At 40.9% G+C, this 16,389-nt stretch overlaps 1 protein-coding gene across 5 annotated transcripts in view; it reads left to right on the top strand.

The window, feature by feature from the left end:
• The window catches only part of cep112 (centrosomal protein 112), a 98,587-nt gene extending 89,728 nt beyond the window's left edge, over positions 1 to 8,859 (top strand). For all 5 annotated transcript variants that reach the window (XM_034893978.1, XM_034893976.1, XM_034893975.1 and 2 more), the window contains 3 exons: positions 5,720 to 5,821; positions 7,948 to 8,012; positions 8,588 to 8,859. In XM_034893978.1, the coding sequence (XP_034749869.1) occupies positions 5,720 to 5,821; positions 7,948 to 8,012; positions 8,588 to 8,591 (171 nt within the window). In that variant the 3' untranslated portion in view covers positions 8,592 to 8,859. The remainder of the gene's footprint in view (positions 1 to 5,719; positions 5,822 to 7,947; positions 8,013 to 8,587) is intronic.
• The last annotated feature ends 7,530 nt before the right edge of the window (positions 8,860 to 16,389 follow it).

The following is a 16,389-nucleotide window of genomic DNA, read 5'->3' as shown; positions in this document are numbered from 1 at the left end:
TTGGAAAATGGCTGCAATGAAACAAAGAGTGAAAAATTTAAAGGGGTCTGAATACTTTCCGTACCCACTGTAGGTGTGCTGTAAATGCAAAAAATGTTACAAGAAATGAACCTGCTCTCTGGTATTTCTTTGTGTGTGTGTGTGTGTTTGTGTGTGTGTGTGTGTGTGTATGTGTGTGTGTGTGTGTGTGTGTGTGTTTGAGTGTGTGTGTGTGTGTGCGTGCGCGTGCGTGCGTGTCAAACACATGGTCAAGTTTCCTAGTAGCCACTAAGGCACATTGTTTACATATTATATCTGCCTATAGTTATTAAGCTAGTGACAATAAGCAAGAGAGATGTCAGTATTTCTCAGGATAATTTTCGATACTCAGTGTCAGTCTGTGTAAGTACAAAGGTGTTCAACACTCCAGGGCATTGAGGCAAAGGTAGATGATGTTGGTCCACTGCTTTGAAGAGTAATACAATCTGATTTTCACACTATTCAACTGTGCAAAGTGTCATAAAGTTTTGTTAAAAAACAAGGATATTGTGGATGTCATTTTATTCATGTAATAAAATTACAATATTATTTATGTTTTTAGCACATTAAATCACTCAAAACCCACTTATTGCTTGTGGGCTATAGAGATTAGTGTTGTATGACTGAAATGTTTTAATACTGGCACCCGTTAAAAAACAGATTTTAGTGCTGATAACAAAAAAAGGCTTCTTTCTGGTATAAAATCATCAGCGTTATGATTTAAATCCGGCAATATGTCAAACTCAAGAACTGGTAAACAAGACTAAGAATGTGATTAAGCATTTGGTACCAATCTTACATACTTACGTACTGTAATGACGGTTCCTAATATAGCACAATGGCAGAAAAACACATTTCACTTGTTTATCGCAGTTTGTTTAGCTGTGACAGAGTTGGCAGCAAAAACACAAACAGGAAGTGGGCCACAGTCAGATAACAATAAAAGAATCTCTGTGTATCAACCAACTCTGAGCTAAAAGCGATCCCACAACAGATACAACAGTTGAGACAGGCTCTGCAAGTATGGTTATAGTAAGAGGTTTTTAGTAAGATAGGAAGGAAAGGCAGCGTTGACATTGGACATGCCTGCTGTCTCATAGGATGGACAGGTTCTTAGTATTTCTATTCATCAAATTTCCTAGAAAACAGATTCATCTCTTCAAACATTTTTTTTTAAATCAAGGAAAACGTGATAGATTGATTTCTTTATTCAGTTCACATTATTTATTTGTGATCGATTAATAGATCCAGTAGCTTTCCCCAATCCCATCAGTTTGGTCCCAGGAAGTGAGCCGTATCTACCCAATGCTTTGTAGCCCGCAATGATCAGTCCTCTGTGTAAATATGTGCAATCAACCCAACTCCAATTGGTACTCTTTTTCTTGGTCAAAAGAATTTGCTGTTTGCAGTAATAGATGAGTGTTGTGTCAGTACTACCTCTAATCTATTGATGTTGCTTTACCTTGTCAGTTGTTTCTGAGTCCCTTACATTGTCCCTCGTCTGTCACTCTACCCTTATTTTCTCCCATTGTCACTGTTAAGACTAGTAGGTTTACAGGTGTCTTTGCACAGAGCTAAACGTGTGTTGGTGTGTGTGTGTGTGCGTGCATGCTTGCTTGCAAGTGCAAGAAGTCAGAGTTCTACTCCCAGTGTGGCGAGAGAGGCTGTCTGAATCATCATTTACTTCAGCCTCCTACCCTGCTCTCACCTCAGATCAGGTGTACGTGTGTTGGAGCGAGCATGATGCATGTCAGTAGGTAAACAGCTTTTCAACTTTACATTTTCTATTAGGGTTGAGTAAAACTGTTTGCATTAGTTTACATCATATGTGCATCTGCATTGTTGTGTGCACACGGGTTCTTTGTTTCTTTGTGTATGATAATAAACCTCCACTCTGGCTCTCCTCACGCTGATATTGCCCTAGTTTATCTGCCAAGACTTGTCTTTGTAATCTTATCCCTCACATGCAAAAACAGCCTTTCTGCCCAGACTTCACACAGATGTTACTTGCCTCACACTCGCAGGGCCCTCGCAGGCTCCCCCATTCTAAAATGGCGGATCAGCAGCTCACTGTGTGCTTCAATTCTCCTTGAAGAGAGAAGCAGAATGTTGAAGACTACAGTTCTTTGTATAAATACATAATGAGACAGTAGCAATGGGCACGGTGAATTGTTTCAGAGATGTGTTCTTATGCAACATGGAAGCTTGGTAAAATAATGAAATAATGTCTGTAGTTTAGTGTTCAGTATTGACGTAGACATGAAAATGCAGAGGAGTTGAACTTAAGTTTTCAACTCCTCTGTTTTTTTCTGTGTGCTGTTTTTGTTGAGGCACATTACATTAGCAGCCAGCTACCAATCCATCCCATAGTTCTAAGAACTTCACTAAGATCTGTAACTACTTCTAAGCTCCTCCTGCCTTCTTTTTATTTTATTTTTTTTTTACTTTTGTAAAGCTGTTTCTTTTTTCCCTCTTGCAGCAAAGCGTTTTTAAATTTAAATGGTGAACTCTGAGTGCCAACTCAGTGGATGTCGAGGTGCAAACTTTCTGAGTGACATCATATTTGATGTACCCCCTTGTTCCTGACAAGGTTTTTGACACTTTGGAACAAGAGGGTATATCAAAAATGTCTTTCCAGCAGCTACTCACCCTCTCAACCTGTCTCACCCAAGCTTGCACACACAAACACACACACACACACACATACACACACATACACATGCACCCCAACATCATTAGCATACATCAAGCTTCCCAATGATGTGACAAACGTTATTTGAACATTTAAAGTGTTGAGGGCTTGTTTCTTTCTGCTGGCAACTGTCAAAAACCAAACCATGTGACAGTACCAAACGCAAGAGAAAGTCAAAACCACAATCTAAAGACTATATATAGATGAAATGTTGTCATTTTAAGATGACTGGGAGGGGAAAACGACTGCCGCTACTCGCAGTCTTCAAAACTAGAGAATCACGCTTCATCAGGAACAAACAAAATCAGATTTTTAAAAGAGCCGTGGAGATGAAACCTGATTTTTCTCCTGAAAGTCAGTCCTTTTTCATTGCTTTGGGAAACAGTGGCACGCTTCTTTTTTTTCCACGTGTTTCCCTTCCTCTCTTTTCTTTCTCGCTCACTCTCATCTGGAGTCCGTCAATGACCAAAACCTCATGGAAGGGTTTGATCAACAGTGTTTTTCAAAGGCACCCGACATCAGTCCTAATTGTGAGGAGGCTTTTCTTTTCCGTCACATGCCTTCTGCCACCTGTCAGAAAAAAAACATGCCTTTGCTGTAAAAAAGATGTTGAAAGAAGAGTTTGCAAAGCTGAAGGAAACAGTCAGGCATCTTGGGTTGGGTTTGAGAGATGCTCCTGTTTTGAATTTTAAGAGACACAGTGAAGTCACAAATTTGAATCGGCTCTTTACCTATCTTTGTCGGCTTTCTTCTGTATCTGTTAGCCAAGCATGTTTCCACAACAGAGATGTCGTTATAAGAAAGACTGCTGCCTCCACCCACACACATTGCATAGTAAACTATGGCAAAGCTTTAGTTAGATGTGCTTTTGAAAGTATGAAATAAAATGTGATTGCAAATGCTTTGGGGTGCTACTGTGCAGCAGAAACATGTACCATACGCTCTCAGGTTAAGCAGTGCTTATTTTATGATAAGAACAATACATCTTTAAATAATGTTAAGGAATATTTTATAATGCTTTTCTGTCTGTTACAGCAACCCTTTGGTGCAGTTGACCACAAAGTCATAGGACAGATGCCAGATACACAACCTTAATGTATCATATAATCCATTAGTTGGTTTGGACTTCTCTGCCATTGTTACAAAAGCAAACACTTATGGCTGGTTTGATCACCCTTGGGACTGTACATACAATATAGAGTCAGCCCCACTGCTCCCTGTGAGTCCCGATGATGTTGCAGCCGTGTCCATTTTAATGTATGGGAAGGAAAATGGAGACAGCATTGCCACAAAGGAGCTTGTAATTTAGGCAGAGCGGATCTCTCATTGCTGTGGTGACTGCACCATACATGAACCAAGAATGCAAAACTAAGGAGCGTGGCTTTTGAAGAATCTAGACTTAAATTCAGAGTGGTTGGTGAGGGATGTGTTTATTCAACCATTGTTTATTGCTTTGGTCTGAGGTAGTTGAGTGTGTTTTGTCTTGGCTTGCCATTTTGTTATGACTACAGAAGCTGCTATAGATAGATAGACGTTTTTGAAAAATTTGCACTCCCGTAGCTTCAGCTGATTTTTTAAACTCCCGGACATCCAAATTAAAGCTTTTGAAAACCCGTTTTCTTTTTGCCACTTGTTTAAAAAGGTCACTCTCAAATTATCCTTGACTTCATTCTCACACACACACACAGAGAAAAATACATATTTTTGTAAACTTCAAAGTGAAAAGGGCAGAAGGATCTTCAAAAATTTGGCAAAGTTGTGGCAGTCTAATCTACTGCACACTGTGCCGAGACAAAGTGGGCTGCTTCATGTTGGGATCATTTATACTGGAGGTTGCTTTGAAGTGCTTCCCAATCCCTTTCATTGTGCCCAGGAAGATTAATTAGCCAAAGCCAGAACAATCAGTTAAATCCACAACAGGAAAATTATTTTAAGAAAACCAATCTTTTTCCCTCCCCCTCACCTCATTCATGCTCGCTTTACATGAAAGTCTAGACTGATGAGAGGAGAGGTGGAGAGCGCGGGGATACTCTTAACGTTTGCTGGACTTTGGCTCTGTCAAACACATAATGGACAGTTAACATTCGCAGACTCCCCTGGTTACACCTTGAAATATGTGGGTGAAAAATGTTGCTTTTCACAGCCCTAGTTGATTCTTACAGCTCTGCTAAAGTTGTTATTAAGATCTGGATTAATTCATTCTGAAACTCTTTTCAATAAGCTGTAAATGGTTTTATAGTACTGTAAAGCGCTGTGTGTGTGTGTGTGTGTGTGTGTGTGTGTGTGTGTGTGTGTGCGTGTGTGTGTGTGTGTGTGTGTGTGTGTGTGTCTCTGTGTGTGTGTGTGTGTGTGTGTTAGTTCTATAATCAGACTCTGGTTTAGTGGAGTGTAATTTAGCCCCAGACAGACTTCCTCCAGTCCTCCCTAGTGGAGCTAGCTAGTTAGCTGTTGAGCTTCTGCTGTGTTTGATGTGTTCTGCCCTCCACAACTGCCCTGTCCTCGTCCAAACCCAGCTGTGCCAAGCCCATAAATGCATTGTGTCAGCTCTGGCTGTAGTCATCAGCAGCCAGTAGGGGGTGTTGTGCAGAGCGAGTCATGCCAGTCGGCAGACCCCCTGTTGAGATGTGAAGGAGGTCTGTAGAGCAAGGGAATACTCTGAGCAAAAGAGGGGAAACAGGGGATGTCTGCCTGTCTGTTTGTCTGTCTGTCTGTCTGTCTGTGTGCATGCGTGCGTGCGTCCCCCAAGGGAGCTGTTCACTTGGGCACCGTGTCTGAAAGTGTCTACATAAATATATGAAGGAGGATAAATCATTTACTTGATTTTGTTGTTTTGATTACATCAATGTTTTTTAATCCAAATATACCAACAAATGAAATAGTGTGTGTGCATGGATAATGCATTTGTATTAATTGATGATTGAATAACGAATGTGTTATATGGATTTATTTTTCCCTGTGTTCCTTCTAAGTTAACTGACACTGTTTGACTGCCTTGCTCTGTCCTCTCAGGTGACTGTGGTGCGTCAGGAGTACGAGGAGAAGATCAAAGGTTTGATGCCAGCAGAGCTCAGACAGGAACTGGAGGACACTATCACCTCTCTGAAAGCTCAGGTGAGAACTGAAAGTTTGCCAGATACAGATTAGAGACTGACAGGGCCCGGAACAATTATCCAGAGATAGATAGATAGAGGTGTGTGTGTGTGTGTGTGTGTGTGTGTGTCTGAAACTGAAAATAGTTGACGCTCACAAAGCAGGAGAAGGCTATAAGAAGATAGCAAAGTGTTTTCAAATGCCAATATCCTCTGTTCGGAATGTAATTAAGAAATGGCCGTCATCAGGAACAGTGGAAGTTAAAGCAAGATCTGGAAGACCAAGAAAAATATGAGGATTCAATCAAATGTCAGCAAATTTTGGACGCTAACTTGATGCCATCTGTGAAAAAGCTGAAGTTAAAGAGAGGATGCCTTCTACAAATGGATATTGATCCTTAACACACCTCAAAATCCATGGTGGATTAAATCAAGAGACGTAAACTGAAGGTTTTGCCAGGGCCTTCACAATCTCCTGACCTCAACATAACTGAAAATCTATTGATAAACCTTAAAAGAGCAGTGCATGACAGTCAGCCCAGAAATGTCAAAGAACTGGAAGACTTTTGTAAGGAAGAATGGGCAAAGATACCTCAAACACAAATTGAAAGCCTCTTTGCTGGCTACAAGAAGCATTTACACGCTGTGATACTTGCCAAAGGGGGCAGTACAAGGTATTAACTCTGCAGGGTGCCCAAACTTTTGCAGACGCCATTTTTTTGTTTTCTGTTATTTTGAAAGTGTAAATGATGGAAATTAATTTCTAACGTTTTGTGACATATTATACAAATGTCTAATCTGTCATTTGATGCCTTTTGGAGATTTTTTCATCTTTTCTTGGCTTCTTTATGCACATTAATACAATTTTTTTTCTAGGGTGCCCAAACTGTATAAACGTGTGTATATATATGTGTGTGTATATAAATATATATATGTGTGTGAGGTTGTGTATATATACGTGTATATATGTATGTACTGTGTATATATATATGTATATGTAAATGGTATATATGTACATATATACTGTGTGTGTGTGTGTGTGTGTGTGTATATACATATATACTGTATATACTATATATATAATCTGTTGGCTTTAGTTTTAAGAATGTTAAAAGTTGTCTGTTGGCTCATATTCACAATTTCAACCTGTAAAATATTCCTACTGTTTTTTTTTCTTTTTAATTAATCCATACTAATATCATTGGGCCCATTTTGACACTGAATATCAGTAAAGGGCTTTCACTTCCTCAGCTATTACATTGTAAACAAAAGAGGCATTTCTGTAATGATGATACAACCACAAAGTACAACATATTGTAAAATAGTGGCATGATCATAAACCCCTGCCTTGTTTAAAAAGGTCTACCAAGATCCCATTTCAGTGTGCAGACCACAGCTCTTTGATCAGATATGTTTATAAGATGTAACTCATGACCTGAGTGGTCTCTCCTCTCTTTGACAACATCTTGGGCTTTGCACATTAAACTGCATTATTTTTATATGGTGGTACAAAAAGGTGGGGAGAGTTTCCAAATCTCTGGAGGCATCTTACCACATTTTGTTGGGGTTTTGCATATACTTCACCAGTGTGAAGTGCCAAATGAAATGCTAGAACTTTCCTGAGGTCTCCCCCACAAAAAGGAATGTACCCTCGGCTCCAGTACGGTAGTCCCAGAACAATACGGATTCTTTCGGAGGGCCGTGATTATTCTACCAGGCTCTAGATGCCATGTAAATGTAGATGGGGTTTATTTTCACTTCAGCAAAAGACACTTTATAAATATACTCACACTTTGTAGTCAAACAAAAGAATGGTGCGGCCTCCTCTCATAACATCCTAACCTCAACTAACCTGGCTTATAGTATTCCTTCTGTCCCCATGTGCCTTAACCCTGCTGCCCTAATCTTCTGACCCCCAACCCATGCTGTTCTGACCCCTGGTCTCAACAACCAAGCCTTTCTTCCACTTAACTAACCCCCTCCACCCAAAAGCACACTTCACCCAAAGCCATTATACCTTCTACACCTCCACCATCTGTATTCTGATGCACTGGTTTCCTCCTCATTTTGATTAAACAACTAATCAGAGTACATTTTTGTTCAAGAAAACTTTGTTGCCAAATATTGCGTTGTGTGTCTGTGTTGCAGGTTAACTTCCTCCAGAAGAGAGCCTCTTTGCTACAGGAAGACCTGGATGCCTGTCGCAGCAGGAGGTTAGCCTGATTGTTAAAAATGGGGTGTGCTTGCATGCCTGTACACAGTTCAAGCTTATACTTTTGGACAGTGCAACGCATGTATTGTATGTGCCTTTATTTTATACCAGTGTTTCAGGTTGTGAGTGTAGTAAAGTATGAAAACCCAAAATTACTTATCTGCAGTACACTTTGTTACACATTATTAATGGTGCAGTTACATTATGAGTCTTGTCTTTGAGTATGACAGCTTCCAGTCCTAAGGGCTTTGAATTGCCTTCCATCCATCATACTGTAAAAGCCATTTATGTCTTTATGAAACGCATCTTATATATGCAGGGATAAGAGGCCTTGTCAAACGACGCTGGCGCTCACATCTCTGCAAACATCTCTCAGGACTGCCAATCACTTCACAGTAACTTACCAGTTATTTCACTGTGCTTTACCTCACAAATTAAAGTGACAGAGACATTGAGAGTCTTAAAGAACAGGCAATCAGAGACTTGGATTAAATTCCATGATGGTGTTCTTTAATATTGATGTAATATTTTGGTTTATTGGTTTAATGCTGGAATAACCCAATTCTTTCTGCACAGTTAACTATGGGAGAACCACATCCTGACCCCATTCCGGGATATGAAGGATTAGGATGTCCAACCAGATGTGAGCATTAGTGACTGTTACAAATATTTTACACACCTGTCATGCAACTGGCCCAATCATTTTTTGGTTTGATGTCCTGTTGTCACTCATGGTTTTATTGACATGTGAACTATTTATTCATTGTCAGATTTAAGTTTTGCTTCATCTTGTTTGAGTATAATATATATATATATATACATGCATACAATTCTGATTACGTTCAACATTGTTAAATTTTTTATTGTTGTGGATATTATAGGCATTTGATACCAAAATCCACAATTTTTTAATAAAAACAAAAATGTGCATCATTTTCTGTTGTCATTGATATTTTTCTTTAATTCTGAGCATGTTTTTTGATCTTCTTTTGATACTTCATAATTAATCCCTCAGTTAGGGTAAGTCCTGCTGTTGCCCTTGTTTTTATATGACCACAACATGCATGTTAACCAAGATTAGCTTTGTAACTTAACACTGAAGTCATAGACCTTGAATTCCCATCTCCCGCATCATTATTATGCATTGGCTTTCTGCTCAAGCCCCTGTTTGAACTGTAAAGAGTAGTTGGGGGTTTGTGGTTGGTTCAGATAAAGAGCGCTGTGAGTCAGTTGTTTGAAACTCAGGCCAACCGCTACAGTCCTTGGGCCCAGTGTTTCTGCCTCAGCCACCACTTTATGTTTTACCAACGGCTCCCCTCAAACCCCAGCTGACTTACTCAGACAGTGTAGTCCATGAAATGGCCACCATGTCTCCATGTCTTCTCCAATGTCTCAATAGTGTGGAGGTTTTATGATGATAATAACATTTAGTGGACCAAGGATGGGCTTCATAATGAGCCCTCATCTGTTGTTTTTTGTCTCTATGGTAGGTGAGGAATGCCTGGCTTTGAATACTGATCATTTCAAAAGAATCCACTTTTTCCCTAGAAAACAATTTGGAGGCGTTATTAAATTCCAAAATCCGATTTGATTTCAAAGAGGCCTCTAAACTTATTTGCATTGGAAATACTTTCTTTTTAAACACGCAGTTTCGCACACTTCCATGTGTTCCCATTGTCTGTGACCTGCTCTGCTGTCTCCAGCGAAACCCTAAACCCATCTCTGTATTTATTTGATGTGCTGATTCTGCTGTCCAGGCAAAGAGAGAGAGAAGAAAAAAAAGAGAGAGGAAAGGAGAGAGGACTGTCAGACCGACATCTGAGAAACAGGAATTTAGTCTTTCAGCACAAAGCCTTTGTACAGTCTGTTGTTTCTGGAAGAAGCGCACAGAGGATTCAGAACTATTGCAACACAGCATCATAATGCATGTGCGCTCGTGTACATGTAAGGAAGTATGTGTGACATCCAGTATGTGTTACATCCATATGTCAGGTATGGCATCAGTATACTTCAGACAAACTAGAATGACCAATACCGATTGTGTCTGAAGTGTAAAAAAAAGTAATCCTTTTCTGAATGGCCACACTTTGCACCTGGCACACCAAGGCAACTATGGTCCAAGTTGGGCCAACGCTGAGCCACTGTCGCCCTATTTTGTGCGGTGTGTCACTGTCACCAAGCACCGGTCTTCATTGAACAAATTCCTGATGTTTTTGAAGCATACTATGGTCCCCTTACAGAAGTTAGGGGCACCTATATCCTCCAAAAATAATGCGTACCTTGCGCAGCAATTTTCCAGGTGTGTGGAGGTGAGAAGGTAGGCAGGATTTGTCTTTTATTTCCACAACTACTGCCACCAAATGTTATACAAGTGCAACACCTAGAACACCTTTTAAGGAGAGGCAGCTTGAAATGTATGCTCTTATCTTCATTTGCACAATTCATCACATCTCACCCCTCTCTTGATGATGCCAGGCTTTTTGTCCCACACCTTTAAGTACAACCATTTCAAAAAGATATGAACACTTTAGCCCTCAGACAACACATCATATGAACAAGTTTGTTTTACTCATACTACGCTTCCCCAACCAAATGTATTGTCAGAAAGAATGTTTCAGATACTGTAAGATGATCTAACAAACACTTAATTTAAAGCATACTAAGTACTTTATTAATAACTTTAAATGGAGCTGCTGATACTGTAGATATAAAGGGTAATTTGTACTCAACCCTTTACACCCAAACAGGCTCCAGCTATAACCTTTCCTTCAATCTGTGTTATTATTGGGACATAGTTTCACTCTAATTGATTGTCTACCACCAGAATAACCTCTATAATTGTGCTTGTGTAAATACAGGCAATGAATGTCATTACCAAGCACCCGACATGGCCCCATTAAGGATCAAAGCCCTCGCTTCCTCTCAGTTATCTCCACATCAGACGGTGGACTTTTGTGTGACAACAGTAAAGGGCAGTCAGGGAGCTCCAAAGGTTTCCACCATATTCTCACTTCAGTACTGTCATTTAGATGGTTTTCATGTGTTTGCTTCAGCTGTAGGTTTAAATGTTGCATTTTATGAAGAATAGTTGTCATGCACAAAAAGTCCATAAGCACAAAAGCCCATTTCAAAATCATTGCACCCTCTGAAAATGCACTCAAGATAAATAAATAAAAAAATAACTGCATCATGGCACTGAATCGTAAATGTAGAGCAATGGCAAATGTGGTACAGAGGAACCTTAAATCCGTTTTTGTTTTGAAATATTTTATTCCAGTATACCTGAGAGGTCTTCTCTGCTTTTTACTAGATCTACATGTGACAATCTGTGTGTGCACGCTTTATTCTGAGCGCTACGACAGGCCTCTGGGATTGTGACTGTACATTGGGACTGTACATCAGCGTGTGATTGACAAAGTCATTGTGCGTGAGTTGTTTGCGTGTGCGTGAGCCGTGTGTCACTGGAGCTTTTTATAGCGCTGTATTCTGAGTCAGACCCTAGGAGGCCTGTGTTTTGCTGCTGTATGCTGCTTGCATAAATAAACCTGTTTATCGCCAACACTTCTCACACACACTGATGTCTTCCACCATGTTTTCTGCCTTTGTCTCTCTCGTAGCTTATATCACTCTCACTGTGTTGATATGCTAGTTATGGCAGTGATTTTTTCTCCTTTTTTTCATGGCCCTGTCACTCAAGTGCAACAAGAGCTGTGAAAAAAATATGCAATTGTGTGAATTGAGAACAAGTGGGTTAGAGGCTATATAGCCTTACTGAAGAAGGCACAGCAGGTTGTGTTTGTGTGATTGTTGGATGATTTTGCCATCTGGGCTGATAGTGTGGGTTGAGCAAAGGGACAGAAGACCGTGTGGGAGGTTTATCTGTATCGCTTGCCCTATGTCTCTGTCTGAAAATCTGGTTATCTCTGTCTCACTCTTTACATTTATCTCTCTCAGTCTCTTTTATTATTCTTTACATATTCTTGCACCTGAACTGCACCTAAACTGGTAATAGTTAAGTAGACCGTGGCCACACATTCTTCTTTTATTTGTGCCCAGTTGTGTCTTTGAATATCCTTTACTTACTTTCCATTTAATTTAAACAAACCAAAGAATTTTTTTAATAAAACACAGAATTTCACAATTTGTACAATACATTGCACTTTTCAGTGTTTTCTTGACACATTTCAGTCCCCAACATTATGGTCTAAATGCTGTTTGAAAGCCTTCTTTACATAAACACCTATGCAATTGGGCTAGAGAATACTAAATCCTCTTTGTTTAATCAATGTTTTGCCTTAAAACATTAAAAAACTCATCTGCTTGATCAGAGAATGTGGATTTCTCCTGAACCCCCAACATTCCCAGAAATGTTATTGAAGGCATTATAAGGACCTCTGTGTGCTCCAAGGTAGTTACTGCCCTGACAAATATGGTCTAAATGGTGATGTACAGTATGGCTGCCATGTAATTTCAAGGATCTGATTGTCACATGATTCATTTTGGAGAATCTTTATGTGCTGAAAATTCATATTCTTCTCTTGATTTGGGAATTCAGTGTTTAATGCCAAACATCTGAAAAGAAACATTTCATATTGATCTGCATGTGTAGTTGTTAGTATCTTAGTTAGTTATCTTGTTGTCGAGCGAGACGGTGTTAGAGCTGTCCGGCCTCTTCAGAACATATAGCTGTTGCCATGGTGCTCACCCTGTGGATGTGTTACAACCCTCTAATGGAGGAACAGGAAGCAGGGGGAAAGAGTTAAAAATCTGACACTTGTTGAATGGACGAGCAAGTTAATCACCTTACCAGTCTGGGAACCCTCTGTGATCCGGAGTCAGGAAAGAGGAAGACGGGGTTAAAGTGATGGATTAAGGATGAGTGAGGGAGCCCACAGGGTTAGGTTAAAGACTGATTCAGAGACGGATCGCTGTCCTGTCAAGCATGGCAGAACAGTGGCGTCCAGCCTGGGAAGTGTCTGCATGGTGCTTCAGTGTGAGTAGCAGAGGAAATGAAAGTCATTACTGTCAGTGTGGAGTGAGCTTCATGGCCCAAACGGGATTAGACAGTGCATCCGACATTGTTTCTATACATTGGTAGACTTAAAAGTCAAGCGCAAAATGGGATTAAAATGAGGGGAAAAAACCCAATAAATAACCTTCAACAGCCCCCCTCTCTCTTCTTGCCTCTCTTTTATTTCTTTTCGCCTTCCTTCGCTACCAATTCCGTACCTATTTTACGTCTCATTCTTTCTTCATAGTCTTTTCTCTTTCTCCTGTCTCACTACCTATTCCACTCTCTGACATATCTCTCTTTCCCTACTTCCATCCTTCACACACTCATCCCAATCATCAAAATGCACAGGTAGGCGCTGACTCCCACTCACACTTTACATTCCCTGATTTGCAACAACAAACATCCTTCTGGGGCCAATTGGCGCTTGAAATCCAACTTCATTCCCCTCAAACTGAACCCTTTCAAAAACAACCCCCCCCTACCATGCGCACTCTTTTTTTTCTCCTCTTCCTCTTTTAAAACAGCCCCATAACAAGCTGCCAAATTGTTGCCCTTCCTTAACTTTTAAGGGTATTATGCACCATGTCCAACTTCAAAGCATGTCTTGACTCCACACTTTAATTGTATCTTCCCCAGCTCTCTCTGCGTGCTATTTGATTCTGCTGACAACAGCACTTCTCCCTCTGTTCTCCATCCTCCTGCCACTCTTTGGTCCTATTATGTTGTGTTTTGACCACCACCACCACCACCACAGCTCCTCTCGTAAGCTCCTTGCTCCCTTCAGAGGCCATTGTCCCCCTGTTGTCACCTACTTTAAAGAGGTAGCCTCCATTTCCTCTCTCGGCAGTCAGTTGTTGCCGAGGTGTGTACACACCAAACAAACTTGAAACAGTAAACCCCTGTCCTACATTGGCTGTCTCCTGCTCTCTTTATCTGCTCTCTCTCTCTCTCTGTCTGTGTGTGCTGACTTCCTCCTCATGGCCCCGGTTGATAATTGCCATAAGCTTCCCTCTTGGTTTCATTTCCATTGTCCTCCCCCAAAATTCTTGGCTCTGGCTTGAGATAAAGGGATGAGTACTTCAAAGGGGTCTGCAAAGAGTTTAACCCCAAGCCGAATGGAACGGCACACAATACTGTAATTGAGAGCAGTTACTGATCACAGAGCTGCAGCACAGAGAGGACAGCACCGGTAGACACACGCATGCATGCGCACGCATACGCACACACACACCCACACACACACACACACACACACACACACACACACACACACTCTGAGTGTTTATGACTGCAACTGAGGTGGCCGGTAGTAGTTACAACAGGAGTCCTCAGGAGACCACATAACAGTTGTAAAAACCTTTCTAGTCCTCTTAAGTTATATAGGAAGTGTTTCCATTAAATCTGACTTGAGATACCATAAAGAATGAAGATGCTTTGTGCATTTTGTGCACATGCAAAACAAAAGAAGAAGCAGTCAAGATTAAAGATTTGATTGGCAAGTGATTAATGTGGGCCTTTCCATCTTTATTTATAGGGCTCTTTGTAGTCATGCTGAATTTGACCTGTCCCTGTAATAATATCTTCCCAAACAGAGAGACAGTTGCACCTCATAACCTCTCCCCCTGAAACCCTCTTTCAAGGGTCTTTTTATAGAGCCAGGAGCCAAGGACACCCCTGGTCTCAGGCCTGTCACAGACCTGGGGTCAGCTCCTAAGGGGCAGCAGGGAAGAACCGACCTATGGGGACCTCCCATGAACCATAGAGAGGGTTGACAAGGCAGGACATGAGGGCTCAACTGGCCCCTGGTATTAGCAGGGGGTCCACACCATCACCATAGTGATGGTTTCCACCCTGGTGTGTTTGCTGTCAGAGGTCAGCCTCAGCCCTCCGAAGTTAACAAAGGCGGGCATTGTCAAGGTCTGTATATTAGCCAGATGACTTGTACGCCTACAGAAAGACCCAGACTGTGTAGATGAGCTTTTATGATATAAGAAATTATGTTTGTTTGGACTTGGTTTTAACTCAGTCATTAATGTCTCACATCTGACATGATCTCAGATGTCAGATATACTGTACAGTTGTGTTACTACGCATTACTTCACATATCTGCAAGCAATAGCAGAAGTAACCCCAGGGTACAGTTACTACTGGATTGCAATAGCTGCTGTTTAGGTTTTGCTTGGACAGTACGTTTGATGCAGACACATTGGGGATGTTTTTGTCCATGATGTGAGTGTGTAGAATTTCAAGGCAACAAAGTGGCCTTTGAATGATGAGTAATACCTTAGTCATCATGGCCTCTTCAAGAGCAATTTACTTTTTTAATAACCTTGATAGGAAGTGATGCATTGAGGGAGAAGGTTTCACAGCACCTTTAGCAAACAAACTGATCAAAGTTCTTGCCGTCTTTGTACTGTACTTTTTGAATGTCCACTGAGACAGCAAGGGAAACACAGACACCTACTGTCCCTTTCAAGAATATAGCAATCTTGTACAAAGGGTCTCCTGTGGTGGCTCATTTGAACACTAAAGCCCTCTCCAAAAGACAGTTGACTCTGTTCTATAAACACTAGTAACATCACTGTCTCTAGCTAGTCCAGTACAGATAAAGAAAATGTAGTGTCCACAATGTCCACTGCTGCCTGTATCTTAACAGGTCCTCTCAATCAGACCAGTAAAAGGATGTATATTGAATGTCTGATCTGTCTAAGGCTTTTCCCTTCTTTTTGTGTTATCTGCTGCAGAAAACAGAAAGCTGTACTGTCAGCGCTGCAGAGGGGAGTATTTCTTCTGTTGCTTAAATGACATGATCATCATCATCAACATCCTTCAGGGAATTTATCCTCGGTGAACAGATGTTTTAATGTGGTGTGCATGCATGCACAGGATCATGTGCCCTTATTGCCACTGGTAGGAGCTGTGGAGTGATGCACGGCACTATGATTTCCTATTGCAACATGTTGTATGTGGATAATTAAACTGTCTTGTAAATGCCTGGGGTTAAGTGTAATGTAGAAGACTTGGCCTGCGGAAGTTTTCTTCAACAAGTCTTTGAGTCCTGCAGAAGTGGCCACATCTGTGTCACTATGCTTGCCAAATAGAGTCTTAAGGGGATTAAAAATCATAGTTTTGTTATTTTCCTGGACTATTCACTTCTTGTAATGTGACCAAAAATGGATATCAGGATATGAACGTGCCATTTGATTCGCGCATTGTGCTTCAAATGGGTCAATCTGAAAAACTATGTGGGTCTTGGAAAGAAAGGATCTCTACGTCTTTAAAGTTTATGTAGCAACAGAGGGATTGTAGCGATAATGCTATTGGGGCGGCAGATCAGTTACTTTACGCTTCAAAGCCTCCGGGA

Source organism: Etheostoma cragini, chromosome 15 (assembly GCF_013103735.1).
Source record: "Etheostoma cragini isolate CJK2018 chromosome 15, CSU_Ecrag_1.0, whole genome shotgun sequence".
NCBI classification, from domain to species: domain Eukaryota; kingdom Metazoa; phylum Chordata; class Actinopteri; order Perciformes; family Percidae; genus Etheostoma; species Etheostoma cragini.
This window is presented reverse-complemented; position numbering and strand designations above follow the sequence as displayed.